This window comes from Poecilia mexicana, unplaced genomic scaffold (assembly GCF_051168715.1).
Source record: "Poecilia mexicana isolate PSO_F unplaced genomic scaffold, ASM5116871v1 scaffold_17, whole genome shotgun sequence".
Taxonomy (NCBI): domain Eukaryota; kingdom Metazoa; phylum Chordata; class Actinopteri; order Cyprinodontiformes; family Poeciliidae; genus Poecilia; species Poecilia mexicana.
In genome coordinates this window covers 17,480,575-17,505,467 of record NW_028263386.1, presented here as the reverse complement: position 1 = coordinate 17,505,467, position 24,893 = coordinate 17,480,575, and the positions used below count along the sequence as shown (strand labels likewise).

Here is a 24,893-nt window from a genome sequence, read left to right as displayed (position 1 = left end):
GGATGGTTGCATGTTCAACAGACAATGTGTGCTTATATAATCCATCCTGGCCTGCACATAAATGTCAAAAGTGATCTTGTTCATTTTTTTATGCTGTCAGCCTGCTTCCGATGAATAAAGATTGTCGTGATTGTCTGATGAGTGAAAATGACAGACTTTAAATGGAAGCTCACATAGTTCTCCCCTTCTGTATCTCTGAGCTCTGTGGCTGTATTTCAGTGCTTTCAGCGCATTGAAGGTTTTTTCTGATACTGAAGAAACATGGTGGGCCTGAGAAACCGTTCCACCTGGGAACCATTGTTGCTAAAGGCCTCATGCATCAAGTCTTGTGCCAATGGCTGCTCCATGGGCATCACTGCACAACTCACGTACGCCAATGCCGACACAGAGTCTGTGGAAGGTGAGTTTTCGATAAAGCTCTTAAAGCTAACGTTTGTGTTGCAGTAGTTTTCTCTAAGTTTTATGGGGGAAATAAGATATTTTGTAATTTAAAAAGTGACTTTTCCAGAAATATCTGCTGGAAATTGTAAGAAATAAGTAGAGATGTAAGTTCAGATCCCTGAGGAACACCACGGATTTGCTTTGTCCTTTAAGATCACGTCTTTTAATGCAACAAAGTTTGGTTTACTGAAAAACGACTAATTTCTTTAAGTAAAAAACACAGCAATTTGAGTTGTCTCAAACTGCTGTGTGTGTTTTTTTTTTACTTCATGTATTCAGAGTTCAGCTCATAGGATTTGCCAAGAGATTCTTTCACAACCCGGCATTGCTGTCTGTCTGTGTTCAGGTGTGTTTGTGTACCCTCTTGAGGAAAAGGAGGTTGTGGTGGGATTTGAGGCCATGATTGCAGGGCGGCTGGTGGGAGTGCAGATCCAGAGCAGAGGAAAGCTGAAGGACTGCTGTTTGGAGTGCTGCCCTGCATCTGGTCTTGATGGACACTACGGGAGCGGCCAGGAGTGGAGCTGCTGCTGCTGCGGGATGTCTGGCCTGGACATGCAATGCACCAACGGTGAGGACGAGAGAGACGGATCAATTCATGTGGTTGTCATAAAAGAAATGGTAGGGAACCTTTGAAGATGGTTTTTTAGTTGCATATTGTAATTAACCAAAAATAATTTTCAAACAGACATAATTCTATTTCGATTAATCCAGATTTGATAAGATCTAAACAAGCCGTCTCTTTGCTTGTTGCTGAACTAATTAGCAATAAAACTCCAAATAGAGTGAAATTCCACGTTTCCTGTAATTGTAATGCCACATTGTGAGTTGTTTTGTTGACTGTACTGTTCAATTTGATAAAGTCATCCAGTACCTTGTAAAAGAAAAACAGCACGAAAGCATAATGTTTCCATCTCCATGCTTAGCTGTGGGGATTGTCTTCTTGAGTCAAGTTGATGCCAAAAAGTTTATTTAATTCATACTTTGTCTCAAGTTTTGTCTAAAGCATTTGGATGTTCATTTGCAAATGTGCCACTACAGCAAGATTTCCATTTTTCAAAGCATAACTACTGCGCTTCAGTCGGGTTTCTTTAAGACTGTGGTCCAAACTGCCTTAGCATCATTGCCAAGCTTCTCTCTTGCGGTTATGGACTCGTCCTTCACTCCATGTTCCAAGAACTTTCACGAAAGGTGACTGACGGTCACTTTAAGATACTTCCTGATAATCAAACCAACACTTGTCACCTTTTCCCCAAGCTGCTTGCCGACTAGTTTTACGCCCCATTCTAGTCTTGTGCAGATTTTGCCCCTGAAATACTCAGGTCTTTATTCTTGGTGGTGGAGAGATTAAAAATGACAAGACCGTTTCTGTGGACAGGTCCTGAATATTTTATTGATGTCAGTATTTTGATCTAAGGACACCTGATTTTGGATGAAGACCTGGAAAGAACCACATTCATTGTGGGTTGTGGAGTTATTGGCCCTATGGACATAGTGTCCGTCATCATCAGTACCACTCTAGAACTCCCTACTATGGAAAACGGAGCTATCCGTATCGTCTACCCAACGCTGCTTACTCCGGTTGTAACCGGCCAGTTGACTGCAAGCAAAAGTGAAAATGGAGGAAAGTCTGAGGAAACTGGGTAATTATATTTGCTTGTTTAGGGTAGTATGTGAATAAAAAAAATGTAACATGTGTGTCATGGATTGATAACTTGTATAAGTAATTTCTTGTTTTAGAGCAACCAGCTGTTTCGGTGCTACCTCAGGGAAGCAGGATCGGGCTTCAGACTCTGAGCAGCAGTGCTCTCATGGCCTCTTTTCCAGTCCTGCTGTCAGTCTGGCACCGTATGAACTCAACTTCCAGCTGCTGGTCAGAGGCGCCTGTCTGCTGGCTGGTACTGTCTCGTCTTCTGAAATAAGTCTGATTCTGTAGTTCTTGACTAAATGATTATGAAATGCGGGAACAGGAGCTTACAATTTAATTATTGAGCTGCAGAGGAAAAACCTGAGTCGCAACACAGCCAACGCAAAAAAATGTGAAGCATAAGGGAGGAAAAAGATTAGCTAATAAAATTTACCCTGCAAATTCTGACTAAATTACCTTGAAGCATTTATTTACACTCTTTGATTTCGTCTCATATTTCATCATGTTACCTGAAAACGGAACCACACTCTTGAATTCAGCCTTATATACTGAATCAGAAATAAAATCTGTTCTCTGAAGGCTTCAATTGTTTGTTGGGAAATATTAGTAAACAAATATCAAGAAGCTGTGGAGAAGTTTAAAGCAGGGATATGAAATAATAATCCAGCCTTTGATCATCTCTCAGGAGACTTTTTAATCCATCTTCTAATCACCAAGAGATGGTGATTAGACAACTTCAAGGAGAGAGACTGAGCAAATTCCACAAGAAGAGCGGAATATCTTAATAGGACAATTATTACTCATTTATTCCATAAATCTGGCTCTAATGTAAGAGTAGCGAAGTCTGTTACAGGCTATGCTGAGGACACAGCAAACATCTGGAACAAGGTGCACTGTTTAAATGATGCCAAAGTTAAACTTTTTGACCTACATACATAATATTGTGTGTTACTTCTGTTGATGGTGATTGTATGATGCTTTAAAGGGTCAACCTGGTAAAACCTGGGCTGGAGATTCACTTTCCAGCAGGACAATGAGCATAAACATACAGCTAAAGTTACAATGAAATGTTTTAGGTCAAAGGGTATTTATGTTTTCAAAAGTCAACTCACACTTCAAATCTTTGTGCAATTGAGTATATGTGGCTAAACTGAGTATGAGCAATGTTGCATAGAGTAAATGGGCAAAAATGTCCTTTTCTTGATGTGCAAAGATGGTAGAGGCATGCCACAGACGAGGTGAAGCTGTAAATTCAGCAAAATGTTCTAGAAAGTTCTTCAAAGTAGTAAGTCCAAGGGACTGAACGCAACACTGTCCAAGTTTTTATTGGTCAAAAGAAAAGAAAAAACAACTCTGATCTTCTTCCCATTCCATCATTTTTTTTGTTGGTCTACCACATAAAATCCCTCTACCCACCTCCTTCTCCATCTGAATATTTCAACAAGCCACTGTATGTCCATTAAAATAATCATCATAATAATTTTTTTTTCTCCTTGATGACACTTTACCTTGCTTTAGGCTTGGAGAGCCCTACACATGCCCTGAGAGCAGATGCAGATCCTAGTGCCCAAAGTGCATCTGCCACCTATATTACTTTGGCTCAGGAGCATCCATATGACAGACACATAGAGATAATATTGCACCTCAGTGGTGAGTAAAGACAATCTGCCAGTGAAATGTTTGGAAGCACATCCTGATTTATAAGCATGAGGCTACCGTTTTAAATGCATCATCCTTCCACAGAACCTCACAGTCCATTGGTCATCGTGGAGAAAGGCAGACTGTCCTTCAGCCAGTATGAACAACAGATCTGCTCTCGCCGGGATTACATTCGATACACGTGCAAAGACTCAGAATCTGAGAGAAGGGTAAGATATTCTTACGAATGTTTTTTTTTTTTATCTCTTTTACATGTTTATCTTACGTCCATCTAACCTGCATGTGCTAACTTTGCTCTCGGGAAGCTGGAGTACATCCGTAGACGATACCACAAAGACATCCTCTGCAGCCCCGTCCTCATGCTCAACTTCTGTCCTGACTTACTGTCCGAGCCTCTGGAGCTGCACAAAGCCACCAGAGAGTTGCTGTTCCTAATCGACCGCAGCGGCAGCATGAGTGGCACTAAAATACAGCGTGTGAAGGTCAGATGCACTGAAAACTGCCAGAAAGTAGTTTATTTTAGGTTTTGAGGTAGAATATGTCTTGATGTCACGCCAATGTGTTGCTTCCCCAGGAAGCCGTGGCAGTGGCCCTGAAGAGTCTACCCACTGGTACAATGCTCAACATAGTTGGCTTTGGGACCACCATCAAGCCTCTGTTTACCTCCAGCAAGCTCTGCACTGATGTTAGTTTTACACAGTGATGTTTGTTAGAAATGTTTCCTATCAGTGTCTTATTTACCAGGTCAGTCACATTAATTAGCAACCCCAAGTCAATATATTTAGTCTTCAGATAAATTAATATTCTATTGTGGGCAATCTTCAAATCCAACGTTTATTTTGAGCACATGAATTCAATGGGGAGAAATATTTAGTGTTAAGATTTTTTTTTTTTAGCAAAAACCTCTTTAGAGTAGATGTAAGTTTTATCTTTATACTTTAACTCATTAAATTGTCCAGGTGGATAAAGGGTTTGTTTTATGGAGACAAGATTTGATTTACCCATTAAAGAATTGGGCTGAAATTACAGTTTGGCTTGCTACTAAAATTCTCAGTGTGAGATTGTCCTACAGTGGTAAATATGAATATATTTTAAAGCTTTAAAACAACTTCACTAGAGATGCTAAGAACAGGGGCAATGGCCTTCACTCTAAGCCTATAAGACGCAGACAGTGAGTTCACAAGATTGCAAATCCATCCCTTGTTAAAATAAAAAAAAAACATGTCGTAAATTCTTCTTTTTTTATGCGAGAGAACATACATGCATCATTTAGTTCTTGTAACCTGAATGTCGATGTTGTTTAACCATGCTGGACGATCTGTGCTGCTCTCCAATCTGGCCACAGGGTTTCTTCTTGGGTTGCCTTAGTAGCAGAGTATCAGGTTTAATCCAGACCAGGGACTGGAAGGACAAACAGTCTTTGCACATTCTCCACACCATATGGTGGCCTTTCATGCATTTTCACTCGAGATGTCCTTCAGGCTCCTGTTCTAACAGGGATGTTTTTTCTACAGTTTGTTCTAAAGCAGGTGCTAAGCTATATGTGTGTGCTGTCTTTATTAGAGAGCGTCTGATTCGATTATTTTCCTGTAGGTTAATATGAGCGTTTAACATCAAACAATAAAACAATTTAATTTGCTGATTGTTCTGCCAGTCAGTTGGAACAGGTGTCGTCTACTGCTTTACAACGAATCTGATTGCACCCATATTTTTTATGCGCTACTTACATCCAGGTGACTCTAATGCAGGCCTATGAGTACATCCAGAGGATGAGAGCGGATATGCGCGGGACCAACCTTCAGGGGGCGCTGTCCTGGCTCTACCAGCAGCCCATGCAGCGTTCATATCCACGGCAGGTCTTTATCATCACTGACGGCTCCATCAGCAATGTGGCTAAGGTGCTGGAGTTGGTTCGCAGAAACACATGTGCTGGCAGGTACGGAAACCATGTGCGGACATGGAAAGGAAAACAACGTTTGATTGAGGGGGTATTATGTCACACTGTCGAAAATTCACAGTGGACAACAGGTGAAATTATGGAATTATTGTGGAGATAGAGAAATAAAAAAAAGGAGGGACACATATTGCGGAATTGAACTGAAAAAGTGAAAAAGGAAAAAATAAATAAATAAATCAGCCCCGCCCAGTAATCCCGTTAAGTGCTCTGCTCTGCAGTAAGAGTCACGCCCATCAATTTCCCCCATGCAGAATAACTCCATTTCTACCTCATTAGTATTCTCCTGGTGGACTGACTTTCTCCAAGGCATCTCAGCTGTGTCTTTGAAACGTACGCACTTGTTTGCTGTTCTTTATTCTCAAACCTGATTGCAGTTAATATTGCAATCAGATGTGAGTGTGTGCCTGTTTGTTGTTTTAAAATCCAACTCTTTCATATCCGGATCGCCTCTCTAGATGCTTTGGCCTCGGCCTCGGTCCCCGAGCCTGCAGGAGACTCCTTCAGGGAATTGCCAAACTGACTGGAGGGACCACAGAGTTCTTCGGTGATGAAGAAAGACTCCAGCCCAAGGTCAACACCAGCACAGCACTGCCATCTTCTGGAGAAACATGAACCACACAGCAGCTACAGTTAAATTCTTGCTATTTTTTTGTATCGACATGACATTTTCATCATCATATGACCGGTTAAATATTTTAGATGACAAAGGTTTTGGGCAGTTTCTTCAGAGTCAACTCGTACAAAAATGTCTTAAAACTAGAATACTATTAACTACAATAATAAATAAATAAATAAATAAATAAATAAATACAAAGAGACATTTGAGAAGAAAATAAAAGTAAAAACAGGGCAATGAGATTAAACGCAATGATAAATAATTTAATTCAAAACAGAAGTAAGTAATGAAAAAGTTCAATGGAGATAATTCTACAGAATTGGTGTCTGACCAGTTGAGATTGTGGTGCTGTCAGAATACGACAGACTGAAAACCTCACGTTTTGACTACGGTCGTTAGGAGAGATGGTATTCATCTTGGTGCAGTGGCCAAAACCGAATCCTGAACTTGTTGTGATTTGGTTCTCAACTCTGTTGTAGTTAATCAAGTCTCTAAAGAAGGCCTTCGAACCTGTTCTGACGGATGTTCGGATTGACTGGTACCTGCCAGAGAACATGGAGGCCCTCCTTTCACCCAATGAAATTCCTCCTTTGTACCCTGGAGATCGCCTAGTTGGATACTGCACTCTTTACGACATGACAAATTTCAAAGCAAAGAAGACAGAGGTATGGTGTCACGATTTGATTTGGAGCTTGACCTTTTGTACATTCACAGACTGAATGTTAGCTTACCTTTTCACAGAAAAACAGAAGTGAATACTTACAACACCCTATTTGTTAATTCACATACAATATATTTGTATAATATATGAATAATCCACTTCACAAGTAGACAAAAGTCTGTGTTGGTTTCACATATAATCCAAAGCAAACCTATTAACTTTTCTTATTGTAAGTCTGCACAATGGGAAGAAACCTCGAAAGGTAAAAATATGTGCATACATTTTTCTTGTCCAGTGCCAAGATAGGGACTCCAGAGGTGTGCACCGTGACTCCGTGGGTTCTGTTTTCACCCACTCGAATGATGAGCTTTCGCCGCCTCCTTCATCTGAGCTCATGCCTGTGGTGACGCACTCCGACAGAACCGAGCTGGAGGAGGCTCTGAGAGAAATTTCAAGAGAAATTTCATCGGAGTTTTCTTGTGCCAGAGAGACTGACCTTGGAATAAGCCCAGGTGACACACAGGTCACTAAGCTGATTTAGATCTGGAGACATTGTATCCATGGTGTTTCACAGCTGTCTTTTTGTCCAAACCAGGTGTGGAGCTGGACTGGTCCAGCGATATAAGGCAGAGGATCCAGCAGAGCTCCTACATTCAGGAGCAGTATGTTCTCACTCACTGCTCCCTGAGCAGCGAGCGAAGTCTTCAGACACAGTCCCACGTACACATTCATGCCTCAAGCTCTGACTCTGCAGGTGGGGGCTTTCTTTCTGATACCCACTCCTCTGGTCCAGTATTGGAAACAGGGTCTTTACCACAAGGCCTTGAGAGGATGGCCCCTCCAGAGCCATCATCCTTATCTCGCTGGGCGGACCCAGCATGGCAACAAAACCTTTCAGCGGAAACTCCTGACAACGTTGCTAAAAAGGTGAGAATAAAAGGATAAGTTTTACCCATTATTAAATTAGATTGAGAGTCTACACTTAATTTGGACTTCCTTCATTTTTATTTTTGTGCCATCAGAATGGGCATCTGGATGGAGGCGAGGTGTCTCGAAGGAGACAGAAAGCATTAGCTCGTTCTACAATGGCGGCAAGGAGTTTTTCATCACCACAGGGTGAACTGGAAATGCATCGCCTCCGGAGAGCTCTTGAGAGGGTCTCTTTTGACCAGACTCTTGGAGGACGGTTGGATGAAAGTGACGGAGAAACAAGGCCTCCATCAAGAGGGACAGTTTCCCACAGAAGCCTGACTGACTCCAGTGAGTAAGAAAGAACGCAAAAGATACTTTTCCTAATTCAGTTTCATTACATAGCGTTTAAACCAGATATCAATATGCAACTTTTAAAAAGACATGTTTTTTTTGTCTGAATATACAACATTAAATCACGTCAGATCTTTTCAGTGATCACTCCAAAACAATGACTTTATTGACCTCAAGTCACCTTTTAACAACTTGGGCAGTATATTTTGGTTGATTGTCCATTTGAAAGACCCATTTGTACCCAAGGTTCATGGTCCTGACTGATATCTTGAGCTGCTTCTTTCATATTTACACACATTTCCTCATGATGCCATCTATTGTGTGAAGAACAATTGTCCATATTGTAGCAAAATATCCACACAACACAATGCTGCGACTCTTTTCTCTTTTGAATCCTCCAGATGGACTCCTGTTTCCTGCTTCGCCCCTGGACTGGGACAGCCTCACTGACCCAGAGTATCTATTTACTGCTGCTCAGCCTGAAGATCCTCCCCCAGGTCAGTGTCGCTCCATCATTCATGGTCTGCTGAGTGGCAAACCTGTGTCCTGGGAGGTTACTGTGGACATGGGACATCTCTGGCCACTGGAAGACCAGGACACCACTGGGGTCAATGAATGTGGAATTGGTGGGGACGATGTAGGAAAGCCATGGGAGGAGATCATTCACCACCTGACGGCTCGCTCAGTAATAAGGGACTTTGAAAAGCTGGCAGAAAAAGAGAGCGAAACTGGACATGGTGATGATCGCTACACACACTATCAATGTCACATTTATTTCCGTAACAACGGAAATAAATGTGCTGTCACTTACATTTATTTCCGTTCAGGGTCAGGTAAACGGTATCGTATGAAGGCTATTCAGACAAGCAAGCACTGTAACATCATATGCATGTACACAGCCTTCACCATTACCAATGGCAGCACAAGCAAAGGCTTGGCAGAGAGCACAGACGTCCGAAACACAGGTATGTTCTGAAGTTACATTGGCTATGAAAAGCTTCATGGTTTCACTTTTTGACAGTGTTGTTTGTACCAAATGTGCAATGCTTGAAGAAACAAATCCAAAAAGGCCTGCAGATAAAATTGTAGAGGATTCTTCTACACAGTGTTGGCTTTCTATCCCTGTTCTTTCACTTCAAAATTATGACCCATCTTGCATTGGTCTATCAAATAAAATTCCACTGAACATATCTGAGAGCAGAAGGGAGAAACAACCCGTTTGTTTCTGAATTAGCATTTGAATTAGAGATGCTATAGGGTCATGAATTATATGGGTAAAAAGACGAGGATCATGTTTTATTTCAGACGCCAGATTGCTGGTTATGCTTTTGTTCGTGTAGGGATTCATATGGGGAACAGGCAAACTTCTCAGCCTGGAGGTCGCAGGCAGAGGGTCTATTCTGCCGGTCTGGGAAGACGGCGGATCAGTGGCGAAAGTGAAGAGGCTGAAGACACCAGGAACTTTACAGGTAGACCACACCAAAAAGATACCAGCACCTACTTCTTTGAACCAAACTTTACATAAGTCTTTGAGTTTCTTTCAAATAGAGCTGACACTTCTGTCAGCTTACATCTTGGAATATTAGTGGATACTGACAACAATGGCGACACTCAGGGGACACTTCTCTTACTTCACAAAACCTTCAGTCTAGGAAAACGCAAAATATATAAATTTTTAAAGGTCTTTATTTCAATTCAGCACTACAGTTGTATCTGTCCCTTTTTATTCTACCTCAACACTAACGAGGCAAACTCATTTTCATGTAATATTGTCCTGCATGCTCAAAGAAAAACAGAAAATACAGTATGATTCATTTTTAAAGTAAAATTCCATTCTTCTAAAATATATAGATATTTTAGAATAAATCTAATATTCACACCATGTTTGAAACATTCTTGTTTAATGTTTTCCTTCAACAATCCTATCTCAGAAGCAGGTGGATACTGTTCCATGGCTACTGTAACAACAGGGATGTCGTGCAATCGTTCACAGCGATCTATAGAGAGCAAGTCAATGGAGAGCTTCTTTAGTACCAGGTAAAGTTTATATTCTAATCTCTGTGAAAGAATATGTCAAATTCAGTGTGAGATGGGTGATAAAGGACTCATAAATGTAGGCCCTAAATAGACTCCAGGACAAGTAACATTCTAGGCACAATTATTTTGGTATCATTAACCATTTGCTGTTCAAGTCTCGTCTGTGCTTGCATTGTTTTTAGAGTAAAACGTTTTGGTTTTTGCAGGTTCCAGCTGGGTCGACTCAGGTCCTCTATTTCATCCGGAAAGCAGGTTCCCCTCAAATCTCACTGTCTGTCAGCAGAGACCGAAAAACAGCCAGAGAGTGAAACTCCAGACTACCAGCCCCTGGTGAGGTGGATCTACGTCCAGCACAAGCCACAATATTTTCTTTTTATTGTTAAACATGGTGTAATTGTTAATGTATTAATGGTATTACACTCACATTGTTCTATGCTATTAGATACTACATACACACTGAGCCAAGAGACTGGTGCTCAGTGGTGTAAATTTCTATTTCCATGAAAGTAAACATTGCATTTGCATTGGGAAGTCGAGCAGCGTGAGGTCCGGTTACTTACATTAAGTGAGGATTTTCAGAACCATGTCGTCTACTGGTGTTTATCTCCTTTGCTTTATCAAGTCCAGTCAGTGCAATCATCTTCTCTACCAGGAAATGTTAGACCAGTTTGGTTCCATTGAGAAGCTATTGATTGTAGCTATTGACCTGAACTAGTCTGGTCAGCAAACGTGCCTGACATAAACCCTGTAAAGAATCGGTGGACGATTGTCAAAAGGAAGATGGAAGACACAGGAGGTAAGGGTGCAAATCAAGAACACCTGCTTTGTCAAGTTTGTCCACACAAATAAGGAATTTGACTGAAACTTAAAGTCTAACTAGTTTGTGTCTAGGGTGTGTGGGGACTGCAGAGGTGTTAGCTACCTTTTTTTTTTTTTTTTTCTACAAGCCCTAGATGGAGGGAAGATCAGTTCAGATTATCCTCTCTGCAGACCTAATCGTTTGTTGCAGTTTGAACCTGTCTTGTTTTGTGGGTGAGACTCATAGTGATGGATGTGCACACAGCGGACTGAATAAGGCCAGTGTGAACAATGACCAGCAGCTCCTCTGGCAGGTTGTGCTCCTTGAGTTGCCTTTGAAAGTACAGTCTCTGCTGGGCCTTCTGTGTATGAGTGTATGTTCTTAACAGTATGTTCAGTGAATCTTTTTCATTGGTCTTAACACTAATTTATGGTCCTTTTCTTAGGTGCATTTACAACTTGCATCAGGGGCTTTTCTCCTGACGGCGATGTACTCAGAGTGTGTCCAAATCCCGCTGGACCGCCTTAAGAGAGCATCGCCTTACAGCCTTCACCGACGTAGCCTCAGCCCAGCCTTTCGCTGCACTTCTCCCAGCGCTCCCTCTTTGTCCACCTCTGCCAAGCCTCCTGGTGCCCCCACGATTCACCACGTCACCTTTTCTCCTTCCTCATGCTCTCTGGCCAAACCGGCTGCTCCTCCCTTCCACCACACTCCAGTAGACAACCCTTTGATTTTGGAGTCGAGGCTTCTGCGAAGACATTTGTCGGACCGAGACCCTGTCACCTCTCCCCCTGATCTCCCGAGCTCTGAGGAGGGATCCTTGGAGATGTCTATCGGCCCCTCTCACAGTCAAAGCCTTGGACAAGCGGACAGCGGCCGTGGTTCAGAGACTGATATATACGAGGGGACTTCAGCAGAGCTAGCAGACCTCCAGGGTAGCAGCCAGTTAGCTCAGGAAGATCTAGAAGGCTCCACCTGGGCCACCGCTGTCGCTCTGGCGTGGCTGGAGCACCGGTGTGCTGGCTACTTCATGGAGTGGGAGCTGGTGGCAGCGAAAGCAGACTTCTGGCTGCGCTGTCAGAAACTGCCGGAGGGAGTGGACCTTGCAGGTCTAAGAGGAGCAGCCAGACAGCTGTTTCTGCTGCTGCGCCACTGGGATGAAAACATCAAGCTCAACATACTGTGTTATAACCCCAATAATGTGTGAGACAGTCAGTTCAGAGGTACAAAAACAAATCTACAGTCATGCGGAAAAAATTAGGACACCCCAACTATTTTTTTAATTTATTTTGGTTTTAAGAAATGTTCACATGTTGAGCTGTACTTAGCAAGAAATTTTGACGAAACAAAGTGTTTATAAGTAAACAAAAATGAAAATTGTTTTCCTCATTAAGGAAAGGAAATAAATGAGCAAAACTCTAGAAGACCACACCCACTAATAGCTACTCTTTGCCCCTTTGAAATGACTTCAGTCACTGCTTGTATCCACCTGCCAGTCTCTGACATTGCGCTAAGGAAAGTTTATCCCACTCCTCACATTCAGCTGAGAGATGTTTGAGGGGTTTCAAGTCACTCCAAAATGTCTCACGAAAATCCGATCTGGGCTTTGACTTTCCATTTCTTAGTGGTTCTTGGTGAATTCACTGTTAATTTGGGCGGCACTGTAATTCTGGAAGGACCCGTTCTGCTTCGTCTTTAGTTTTTTTTTTTATTATTATTCTAAGTCTTGCGTCCTCTGATACGTGGTAGAATAATGGTGGATTCTGTAAGGGTGAGCTGCCATGTCCTGCAATAGCAAAGCATTCTCAAATAATGACACTTGCACCTCTGTGCTTCACAGTTGATATGAGGTTCTTTTCCTGGAAGGCTGTTTGATTTATGCCAAACATATCCTCTCTTCTGATGCCCAAATACATTTCATGTAGACTCATCTGTCCAAAGAACATTATTCCAGAAGCCCTGGTGTTTATCTGCATTCTCCATTACCAAATTAAGTCTGGCTTTCTGTTTTTCTTAAGAGAGCAAAGAACACTTGTTTTCTCTTTTAACTTCAGTGAGTAAAACTTGTCTCACCTTCATCTTCACTCTCACTTCAACAGACAGGATCACACCAAACATAAATGACTGAGGTTTAAACTGGGCAAATCGCCTTGAAAATGTTGCCTCACAACGTTCCAATCATTTGCACTTGATAAAAAGTAATAAATGTGAGGCAGTCCTAACTCATTCCTAATCAGAATTATCATTTTTATTTCATTTTGTATAAAATTTATGTATTCTCTCTCTCTTTAGTTTTATCTTATGTATATTACTAGAATGATCTGATATGAAATATCCAAATGCCCAAGCTCAATAGAAAGAGACATAGGCTATTGTAGGGCGTCTTACTTTTTTCACGACTGGATAACAAAAGCTGTACTTTATTAGGTTGATACTGTAAATCGGTGCCAAATCCACCCCAATTTACAATAGTGACCTTTTATTATGAATTTGCTTTATGCAAACACAGGAATGCCTTGACCATCTGAATAAGCTTTTCGTAGGTTAGACTGTAGTTTAAAGTCTGCTATGTATTTTATGCCAAACAAAGAATCAGTCAATGATTGTCACGTTGGTTATTAGATAAACTGGTGAAAGTTTAGCTCACACAATCGACATAATAGTAAAACGTAATGGAAGCTAAGCATTTGTTGTACTGTGTACAAAAGGAATAAAAGTTTCAATCTGTGTTTTATTTGTCCAAGTATTGCTCATATTAATTCTTGCAGTTACTACGAAGCCAAGTGAGCAAGACTGTAGTCCTTATCAGTCATGTGTTCTTGCTTCATCAAAAAGATGGGTAGAAAATCAACAAAGTTCTAAACGCCAAGAAGCTAAATGATCAGCAATTTCCTTTTCTGAAATAAAATTGACCAGAGACAAAACATTAATCCCTTTTGTATCTTGAGTAATTAAAATGTAATGTGATCATTATGAATATGCACTGGTAATCATTGCTGCTTAAGGTTTATTTGCAGTATTGCATAAAGATACAAAAAAAACAACAAAAAAAAACTATGCAGGCCTTCAACGAATATCGGATTCATGTTGATATGTAGTCAATTTAACACTTCTGGATCTACGGTTAGCTCTTTAGATCTTTAATCCATCACATTCTGTATATGAACAAATTATTGCTAAGCATCCATGATTTTCCCACAGCACTTGAAAACTTCCAATTATGTAACAACAAAAAGACTCCTGAGAATTCATCCTTTCCGTTTGTCATCTCTCTGACTGCAAGTGTGCACCGGCCGGGTACATCAGCAGCTGAGCTTGAATGAGAAGGCGGGAAACAAAGACGAGAAGCATCAAATGGCTCCTTGTAGCCACCCAGCAACAGTCTTTCACAGTGACTTCCCTCTGCAGGCCTTGTGCCGACGATAGAGAGGAGGATGATGGGGGGGGTTACTCAAACGTCCTGTCCCGTCAGGCTCAGTGACTCTTGTTCTCCTTGTCGGTCGTGTGTTCTTTCTTTTCCATCAGGGGTGGAGCCAGCCACAGACAGAGGAGGATGATGAGGTGACAGACGTGGAGGGCTGCAGAGCTGCTGTTAGTCGAGGGGTAGGTGTTCCACGAGAGCTCAATCAGCCCCAGAATCAGGACTCTGCACACCAGAATGAAACGCATCATTGTCCTCGTGCAATTCCACCACAAATTTGGACGTCAGTGTCAAAGTAAAAGCTCTAATTTCAAGACTGGACCTTACCTGAGCAGGTGGGCCAACTTCTTGACACCGCCACTCCACAGCAGGTAAGGCAGCGTGTGGAAGTACCACACGTAGAACTGGTAGTGCAACGAACGGCTGAAGCACATGCCGATGAAGTTAGATGTGAAGAGAATCAGAACTATCTGTGGCTCGCTGTTAAAGACTTAAACTACAAAAGAAATGGTTATTCATTTCAGGCCTTTTAAAGTTAAAAATTTATTTCAAGCATAGTAGTTTGAACTGATTCTAAATTTTTAGTAACAGCTTTAGTTAAGAGCTGTGAAAATACAAGATTAGTAAAAGTAATGCGGGACTTTGCATGATTTGCTAAGCTATAGAGGCTAAAGAAAAAAATATTTAAAACATTTAAAAACAACTCTTAGGTTCAGAAGAAACAAGCATGGGTATTTCTCATTAAAATTCAAATTTTTAAAAAGATTTAACTGTAAGGATATGATCCACAGTGATGCCCTGAGCAGGGATTTTCCTCTTGCTTGGTTCTTTAAGAAGCTCAACTATGTTTTCTCCTGGTCTGAAAAAAACAGAAATTACAAGAAAATATTATAAAAAATATTTATATAACAGTTTGCTTTCTAAAAAAAAAAAAAGTACTTGAAAGTGAACTAAATATTGGACTACCATTCAGAGCATATAAATATTTAAGTAGCATCAAAATTCAGTGATACTGCATTATGCCTCAAAGATCCAAACACAGACTGATGAACATGTTAGAAATTTGAATAACATTAAGAGGACCTTTATGCTAATATTATTATTTTTTTATTTTATTTTATTTTTTTTATTCCTTTATTTAACCAGGTAAACCCCATTGAGATCTAGATCTCATTTTCAAGGGGGACCTGGGCAGAAGTCTGCAGTACATAGCAACCTGGTTACAAAACAAAATTGATTAATACATATACACAATTATAAAACAGAATAAAACAATTTAAAAACAGTGACACTGTTTAAAAGATTCTCGTTGCCTGTTTTTAAGAATCGCTCGAAATATGACCCAATTATGACCCAAAACATGAAGCTCCTTATGAATGCATGCTGAATCTCAGTTTCTTGCAGATCTTCTGCTGTTTCTCTGTGGGATTCATACAAACTCATCTGAGAGTTTATTGGTTCACAGGCAAACAAAACCCTAAAACAAAATCTGTTCAATCAAATCGTCTCTCCTGGAATCACAGCACATCCCAGGTCAGTCTCACCTCTTCCAGCGGCGGAGAGCGAAGAGCAGCAGAGTGAGGAGGTGAGCTGCCAGCAGGACCAAGTGGAAGTAGCGGTTCAAGAAGAGCCACTCTGGCAGGAAGCGCCAGTTCACCGTCCACTTGAACATGAACTGACGGCCCAGATCGAAGGCGCGGCTCAAATAGCCAACGGGATTGTTCAATAGGAAAGGCAAACCCAGGAGAAGCTACAGCAAGCAAAGGAAAATTTAGGATGATTGTTCCCGAAATATATAGACACTAGAAAGTCTGTGTTTCATGTTTTGGATTAAAAGGAGTGCTTACCTGTATGGCTGCACATAGTGAAAGTTTAGGGATCGTTCTGACGAGGCCAAATTCCCACAAAAGGCAAAAAAGTAATCCAGGGGCAAAAAGAAGCACATTCATTTTCACAGACACTGCTAAACTGTCAGAAAGAGGGAAAGATTGAGCTGTAATTTCATCACCTCAAGTCATGAAGGAATGTGATCAATTTGAATACTTTTTTTTAACAGTGAAGTCTTAAAATAAGTAATAGTTCACACACTTGCCTGTACACACCACAGCCCAGAGTCCAGTGTCCATCCAGAAAGAGATTAGTGGCTGCAAACAGCAGCATCATGGCCACTGGATCATTAAAGAGACGCAGCACAAAGATGGAATGGATCCGATACGAGGCGCAGCACACAAAGAAGAACACATACGGAGGAACCTAAAAAAAAAAATGTCAGAAGATGAAAAAAAAAATGCATACTTGCTCTGCTATTAAACTCCACTTGACAGACTGGAGTTTCAAGGTGAAACCAGAGGTTTTGCTAGAAAACCGACAGACCTTCTTGGTGCGGTTGTATATTCTGAAGACAAACAGCAGCGTGACAAGATAGAACACTGCAAAAATGTACTGGCCCAGGCGGATGTTCACGCCGCGGCTGGTGATGTAGTACAGAGCCGTGAAGATGTAGACAAACCCTGCAGGGTACCTGGAGTAACAGGAGGATTGATTTATCAACACATTCTGAACTGAAAGGATCAGAGAAGGCTACGTTGCAAAAACGTCTTTGTAAAACTCACACCAAAGGGCCGGTGTCTCCTTTAAGCTGGGTGTAGTCGTAGGTACCGTTGATAACTCCCTCCACCTCATCCATGTACGCCTTCCAGTCGATCTCTGTGTCTGCACAACGTGTCATATTCATTTATTACTAATATAAAACTATTAGAAATACTAAATTAAATTTTATTTTTCACTTTAGGAATGGCAATCTACAGATAATAGTAATATTAACCTATAAGTTAATTATTCAGTAGCAATAGAGCTTTCTTTTTTTTTTCTTTATTGACATTTATCAGCCATTTTATGCTTTTATGACTGGAATGGGCTGCACAAGTCCAACAGTTGTTGCAATGCACCTGTCACATATCTTTATCGTAAAGGACTACTTTAATGTGAGACATAGCATCCTGCATGGCATTTTACAAAATGATCAGAAAAAGCGCTATGCAAGTTATTATACAGATATAATAATATCTGCTCTTATCACAGTTAACTTTTATGCTGAAATTAAGCAATACTTTGTCATTTGGGGGTGAGAACGTAATTAATTTTGACATTTTAAATTTGTTTTTAAATAAATCAAGGTTTATTTAAAATAAAACTCCCAAAAAACTAAATTGCTTTCAAAAAACCTTGCAAATTCAAAGCCTGATTTTACAACTTTTGCACAACGAAAAGCTCAGAATATCACACAATGCTAATGTTTCCATTGTATTTCGTGCAAACATTTTATTTTTCCGACTATTTTACTTAGATGATCAGATTGTCACCACAAATACGCATAAGAATCCATGCTATGAATGCAAAATTCAAACAACTTACACACGACCTATACAGCAAAACTAATAACATACTAAAATGATCATAAAGTGTTACTTAAAACAAACATTTCCGTTTGACACTAAGACAGATTGAGTGTGTAATCCAGTGACAGGTGTTAAGAGTTCAGTTAATGCTTTGCTAATGCTAGCCATTTAGCATCCGGACGCCTTCAGGAACACGACATCACACCGGAGCATGCTAACTAGCAGCACGGCAACTTACATGCCACTTTCTGTATGACCCATAAGTTTATTCCAATTTCCAGGATCCACAGCACTGAAACAACCAGTAACGTATGTTCCGTCTTGAACAGGATCAAGTGCTTGTCCTGCCAAAGAGTGTGGAGTTTTCCCCACAGAGGGGACGGAGAGCCCCGGCTTTTTCTCCGCACACCTCCAGCCATCTCGGCGCTTAGAGGCGACGTGGAGGAGAGGCCGTGCGCCAACATCTGTCACGTGACGACGCTGTTGTCTACGTGACGTGACCCAGAAGTGTTAGCTTGACAACTTTAATTCATTTCATTTTGTCCTTAAGGTAACAAAGAGTAACTTGTGTGCTAGGTTATTTATAAACATGTGCTTGTATTACCTAAATGTTATGAGTCCTATCGGTGCTTTACGTTACATTATAGTAATTAATTGCAGAGGTCAATATTAGTTCCTGACAGTGTTAGCATGCTAGCTAACTAGCAAAGCAATGTAGTGGGATTTAAAGTCAATATACTTTAGATGCTAAAGCATGGGGAACAGACAGGCTCTCGAGACAAAACAATTACAAAATATATTGCAAACCGGTTCTCGAGGTTTTAGGCAGACAGTTTTACTGAATCTCAGAACTAACTTCGAGTCTGAAGTACCAATAACAGGTGTGGAGTTCACTGGCAGTTTGTTCTGTAAAATCCCAGCACAGCTTCCATTTTGAAGCACTTCCTGCTTCCTCACGGTGAGGAAGTTCCTAAGGCAATTTAGAAAACGTCTGTGGTATCTTTTTTCCTCTAATGTAAACAAATTACGTTGCTATGTGCTGCATGAGTACTTTTTTTTTATCCTTGTAATGACTGCAATGTCCACTTGCTGTTTTTTTCCATTAACTGCACTGATGTAACATGGATTGAAAACCCCTGATTAACACAGTTATATTGATGCAGTTATGGTAAAAGAAAACTATACTTTTATCTTTTTTGTTTTAGAATTGGGATGGCAACAGTTCCTCACATCACATCCTTGAATAAAACACCACAGTTTCATGGTGTCAATGTATTTAAACAAGCATTGAAAAACAAATGTTAACAATGCGACTGAAAGTTTCTTTTTGCAAGGGGTTTAAATTCAAAACAACTAAAATGATCTTTTTTGTAATTGGGTGCCGGGGGCGGGGGATCATCTTTTAAATCCCTGGCAATTCCAATTATGGCTAACACCAATTTTTGTTTTTTGTTGTTTTTTTTGTCTGAAAGTTACCAAATATTGGCACAAAGCCACTAAGTTCACAAGAATTGGTTGACTATTGTCAATCATGCGTTTGAGTACGTCAGTCAGCTCTCTCTCATGGCAGAGCAAAAGTCAACGGTGGATAATTTTTGGATAAGATTGGTTTCTTCTGTAAGTATTGGCAGATCTCCAATCTTTGAACAGCAATTTGTGCACCCATACGTGTAAGCAAGAGAAAATTATTTGAACTTTCTTTCAACCAGTGGACCAATAGGGCGCAACAACTCGTGGTGAGGAGTAGCACCATAGAAACAATATGTTGTAAAATTGTTGCAGCGTTAAAATGGTAGTTTGATTAAAGGAACCAGCCCATTTCTAGGCTCTAAAATAATATAAATCTAACACCAAGTGAACCACAACAGACCCGCAGATTTCATTCTGTTATAATGAATGGAAAAGGTAAATGGGAAAACAAATACAAGTCCAAAAAACACAGATGCAAAAATATGGGTGTCCTTTTCTAAAAATGGCTGTACTATTTGTGAAACATATCAACAATGTCACTGTAAGTCTTGCTACCCGTTCTCACATATTGTATGTGGTTTCTTTTCTGGTTTCAGGGCTGTGATAGGACGCCCAGAGAGAATGAATGGGTTTTCTCCAACCTTTACAGAGGCAATGTGCCTTGGTGCCAGCTTGAGCCTCTCTGGCGTCTTTTACTATCTATACAAAAGAAGTAGATTAATAGTTAAGAAACTTGAAGTAAGTATTTTTATATATATATATATATATATATATATATATATATATATATATATATATATATATATATATATATACTTATCCTGGAAATGTGTTCATCTAACATCTGATTGCTTTTGTACTTAAACAGTGTTTGAAACTTTGAGTTGTTGCTTGCAAGTGATCCAGGTTTTCTGAAGCTGCAGTGTATATTGTCAGCTCCTCATTACACGCAAGACTGACAAATTTGAAATAAAATATGATCTTCATGATGAAGTATGTTAACCATAACAGTCGGTAATACTACAATAACTATTGAGGAAAAAAAAAAAAAAGGTTAAAAAAAAGATACTTTTCTATACTTTTGTGGAAATTCACTGAAACTACAACCTTTGTTGGAAAGTTACACCAGTTAGTAGTGTAACTGTACTACATGCAGACCTGTGAATGTACCACGTAGAGCATATTTTTACCGATTTATCTTCTTTCCAGAATGCTCCACACATTAGTATAGATGGAAACCTCGAAGAACTTTTGAAAGTTACTCCTGGAGCCTGCCTACAGTATGCCGTGGTCGAAGGTAATCAGAACGTCACTGTTTTGATACAGACGTGAACTGAATGCATTGAACAGTGAAAGACATTCATGGCTCATATTTCCTTCTCCTGGATGCATGTGTCCACATGTAGGTACAGTAAAGCCAGTGGATGAGCCTCTAACAAGCTGTTTCAGCAAAGACATTTCTGGTGTGTTGCAAAGATTTACAATTGTAGAGCACAGGCTGATATGGAGCAGCATTTCCCGCACATGGTGAGAGTCTGATATAAACACATATGAAATGTTTGGTATTATATCAGGTTTCAAACTATTGTTTCATATGTTTTGAGATAGCATGTTTGCCATTTAAATGCCTTACAGATGTTCCTCCTATTGGATTCTGGATACTTTCTCTGTGCATTATATAATAGGGCAGCTTGATAATGGGGGAAAAAAATATCACAATAATCTAGAATTATTCTGTAATGAGCTTGTAAAAAGTATTGCACTTACTGAGCAGAGCTTTAACTTTTTCTTGACTCCCATTCCAAGTAGTATTCCTATCCTACATTTTAACAAAGTAATTTAGCATTCCATGATTGTAAATGAATTGCAAAAACTAAACAAATATTACACAAAAAAATAATACTACTATTAAGCCCTCCTATATAGGACCAGAATATTTCACCCAAACAAATTAGCTCACTTTCAAAAGATCCTATGATTTCATTCAAATGTTGTTAGAAATCTATTAAATACAACTTGACAACCGGTTATCCACACACATTCATGCTTTCCAGCTACAAAATGGCGCCATCTACAGAAAGATATTATTTACTAACCAATACTGCCAAAGACTGTTTTTGTGATCGTTTTGAGCAAAATTAAAACTGAATGAAACTGAATTATCTCTATATAAATTACAGTTGAAGTATATATCCTAATTAGGTGACCTTTGATGGCATTTGATTTTACCAATGTACACCAAGATGTTTTTTTTTTTGACGACAACTGTATACTAATTTTTCCACTTTGTTTAAGAATGACCTTACATTTGTAAACTCAATAATACCTAAAGTGCATGATATCATCACACATAGTTTAAAACTTTACATTTTATTTTTGCTAAGCAGAACCACTTTCCCTTTCTTTGGCTCTGCTTTCTACAGGAGGGACTCAGAACGCATCTTACACCAAAGAGTGAATATGGTGCCCTTTGTTTTGCTTGGATTAGACGAGGCTGCGGTCAAAGTTCAGTCTCCTCTACAAGCAGCTGGAAGGTACACAGAGGTCATCAATGAGAAATTTCACCAGTCCACTCTAGGTTTTGGAGAGCTTGTAGGATTTTTCCTCAGTGGAGAAAAGTCTAAAGGAGTCCTGGAGATTGAAGAAATGCTTAAGGTCAGTTTGTAGATGAATCTAAAGTCTTACTTTAGATGTTTCATAGTTTTGATGCTTCTTACAAAGGCAGATATTTCTGATGATAATCAAACTCTCTTAAAGGTGGGCACAACGCTTATCGGCATCGGCGAGTTGACCCTAGACACAGACGGCACCGTGACTCTTCGGCCCCCCTCTGATAATTCTCCATATTTTTTGAGCTTGACAGACTTTGAAAACCTGCAAAACGAAATTCACAACATAGCTGGTTTTTGGAAGGTGCTAGCTGTCGTCTCGGCCTTGGCCGGGACAGCAGTGCTCTTCTGGGCCGGCCTGCGATTCTACCGCATCCTTAAGGATCGCTGGGAGCAGGAGGCAATGAACAGGGAGTTTGTCCGTATGCAAGCCGAAGCCACAAGACTGCATGCCGAAAGAGCAAATGTAGAAGGTTTTGAAGAGGGAGATAACAATCAAATGGGGAATGTCTGTGTGATCTGTCTCAGTCAGCCAAGGGACTGCATCCTGTTGAACTGTGCACACGTGTGCTGCTGCTTCGCCTGCTTCCGGGCCCTCCCACAAAGAACGTGCCCCATCTGTCGGCAGAACATTGCCCGGGTTCTGCCGTTCTATCTGCCATAAGGCGCCTGTGTGACCATTTACCTTCGGTGCACTGAGGCCCTACAATAAATCTGAAATAAAAAGACTTCGGGAACGGTTTTGCACTAAACGAGGTATGATGTTAAACTGTTAGAAGGGGGAAAAAAAAGTGTGTAATATATGCATTTTCTTGTAATACAGAGTTTTATTTTTAGTAAATGTGCCTTATGAGGAAAAAAAAAAACAAGGCTGCTGCTGTATCAGTGATAGAATTGTATTGTGTATGTTTGCTCAAAAAAGTTTGTTTTTAGTCTTATTAAAGAGAAAAAGGCTTTAGTGTTGTAGTTTTAGGTCATGTACAGCTAAAAGAATGTTTTACATACTTGTTACATCAAATTTAGTAAAGCATCACTGGCAAGTATTTGTAAGAGGGCAACATGCTGTCATAATTAACACTTGGGAAAGATGTGACTAATTTATTAAACTTGTTATATCAAAGCGAATAAAGTATTTAAGCAATCTGAGGGTTTGAAAATGATTCTTAGAACCTAATTATTGGTTGGTGTTTGCAAAGCAGCCAATCCTGGAGTGGCATTTATTTTAATGCTGATCGTATCCCTAAGAGAAGAGAAATGGAAGACGATGGATGTTCTGTGGTATACTCTATGGTTGGAAATGTATTGGTATACTTGATGTTTGAACTTTTAAAACAGAGAAGGGTTTCAATATTTCACTTATTTGAGGGAGGCCCACCGTACTTTATTTAAATATTTCATCCCATTAAAAACAGTGATATCACTTGGAAATAAAGGAGTAGCCTAATGCAAAAACACCAACCAACCAATTAGACTCATTTCCAGTTATCGCACCAGAGCAGACCTAGTTTTGGCTCTTCGAAATGCCTTAAATCTAATTTGCATTGGTTTAAGAAGATATTAGAACGCTGCTTTGAGATTTTAATCCACATTGACATCGCTTTACAGCTGCTGGTGAAGTTGTGGCTTCAAAACCAATGATGCAAACCTCTTGTTGCACCACATCCTAAAGTTAATCTACCAGACCAACTGTGCAGACCACTGGAGTTCAGTGAACTAACTTTCATATAAAAATAACAGCTTGACATAATTCACTGGAAGGGCATTTAAACTACGTACTCTTAGCTGTTGAATAACATTTTTAATTTTTTCATTATGTAGTCCCCCAATTGTATTCCACCCTGGGCAGAAAGCCACATTGTACATATGAAAAGTCACACCACTGCTTGCATTAACCGACAACATGAAATAACCTAGACATTTATTCAAATAGATGATAGATAAGAAATAGATATACCTGGAGTCTGGCCCATCATGCTTTTAAGTAAAAGTTTTTACATAAATTAGCAAAAGCAGAAGATTTGGAAAGACAGATGGTGTAAATATCTGCATTTATTTAATGCTTGCCGACATCGTAGTGAGTCATTATTTCAACAGCAAGTTCACTGCGAAAGCAGATGGGAAGACGCATTCAAGTTTGTATTTAGAAGCACACACAAAAACGTGAATTGAAAGGAAAAGACGGATTTGAGCAGGCAAAGAGCGAAGTACCAAGACAGAGTGAGAAACAAAGACGTGGAAGACTCAGGGTCCCGCAAATCCTCCTGAGTTAAGATAAAGGGCCACTCTGTTGTGTGTGCAGCTACAGAAGTTGCAAGGCATGAAAAAGAAGAAAATAATATTCTCTTAGTGATTATTCTTCATTCTTATGAGGTTTTCAGCTGAAACTGATTCTTTAGAGTGCTTTTAAAGAGATAAGTACTCGTGCTTTTGGGGGAGGGAGGGAAATTATGCTTTGTACCTGCATTAAATGAATTACATTTTAATGCAAGCAGATTATTTTCCTGATTTACTTTTTCTACCACTAGGTGTCCATCTTTGTTCACTTTAAGTGGGTGGAACAGTCGCGTAATGACTGGCAGAAAGGGAAGACCCTGACTCAAGTGGATGTTCCCACATCACATGCAATTATCACACACAGTAAGACCCTTAATCTGCCCTGATAGCTGTCAAATTACATAGATAACATGATTATTCCCTAATTGGTTCTGCTTAATAGCAGTAAATGGGATTGTAGAGCTTTATTTAAAATATATTACACTGTATGTTTCTTTTAAATTGTCCCTTTTTGTGCATTTTTGTGTCGGATTAAAAGAAAAAGTTCGTGTTTTGAAATATTTTACATCCCGACAGAAAGCATCAGCCAAAGCCACAGCAGATGGAGGCTAATTCTGTGTGTAGCAGCACAATAGCTCTTTAA

At 40.0% G+C, this 24,893-nt stretch overlaps 3 protein-coding genes across 4 annotated transcripts; 2 read left to right on the top strand and 1 right to left on the bottom strand.

The window, feature by feature from the left end:
• Positions 1–261: 261 nt before the first annotated feature.
• vwa5b2 (von Willebrand factor A domain containing 5B2) lies at positions 262–13,608 on the top strand. Its single transcript, XM_088014576.1, has 20 exons — positions 262–400; positions 788–1,009; positions 1,856–2,081; positions 2,179–2,336; positions 3,605–3,736; positions 3,830–3,954; positions 4,051–4,227; positions 4,320–4,430; positions 5,479–5,681; positions 6,158–6,272; positions 6,798–6,983; positions 7,275–7,491; positions 7,575–7,906; positions 8,002–8,239; positions 8,644–8,979; positions 9,070–9,207; positions 9,583–9,711; positions 10,174–10,279; positions 10,486–10,609; positions 11,524–13,608. Exons 1-20 carry the CDS (start codon positions 262–264, stop codon positions 12,283–12,285), a joined length of 4,176 nt encoding a protein of 1,391 aa, XP_087870702.1. The 3' UTR covers positions 12,286–13,608.
• Positions 13,609–14,067: 459 nt separating this feature from the next.
• On the bottom strand, positions 14,068–18,840 carry alg3 (ALG3 alpha-1,3- mannosyltransferase). Of its 2 annotated transcripts, none has more exons than XM_088014575.1 (9): positions 18,754–18,840; positions 17,112–17,211; positions 16,873–17,020; positions 16,592–16,752; positions 16,347–16,467; positions 16,044–16,249; positions 15,283–15,358; positions 14,827–14,972; positions 14,068–14,724 (listed from the first exon to the last, which is right to left on the bottom strand). In XM_088014575.1, exons 2-9 carry the CDS (start codon positions 17,183–17,185, stop codon positions 14,553–14,555), a joined length of 1,104 nt encoding a protein of 367 aa, XP_087870701.1. In that variant the 5' UTR covers positions 17,186–17,211; positions 18,754–18,840; the 3' UTR covers positions 14,068–14,552. The 2 variants fall into 2 exon arrangements, with proteins under 2 accessions (XP_087870701.1, XP_087870700.1); XM_088014574.1 differs by lacking the exon at positions 18,754–18,840 and adding an exon at positions 18,136–18,442.
• Positions 18,357–23,117, top strand: mul2 (mitochondrial E3 ubiquitin protein ligase 2). Its single transcript, XM_014984791.2, has 6 exons — positions 18,357–18,447; positions 19,964–20,105; positions 20,577–20,664; positions 20,774–20,894; positions 21,791–22,022; positions 22,125–23,117. Exons 2-6 carry the CDS (start codon positions 19,989–19,991, stop codon positions 22,638–22,640), a joined length of 1,074 nt encoding a protein of 357 aa, XP_014840277.1. The 5' UTR covers positions 18,357–18,447; positions 19,964–19,988; the 3' UTR covers positions 22,641–23,117.
• Positions 23,118–24,893: the final 1,776 nt, after the last annotated feature.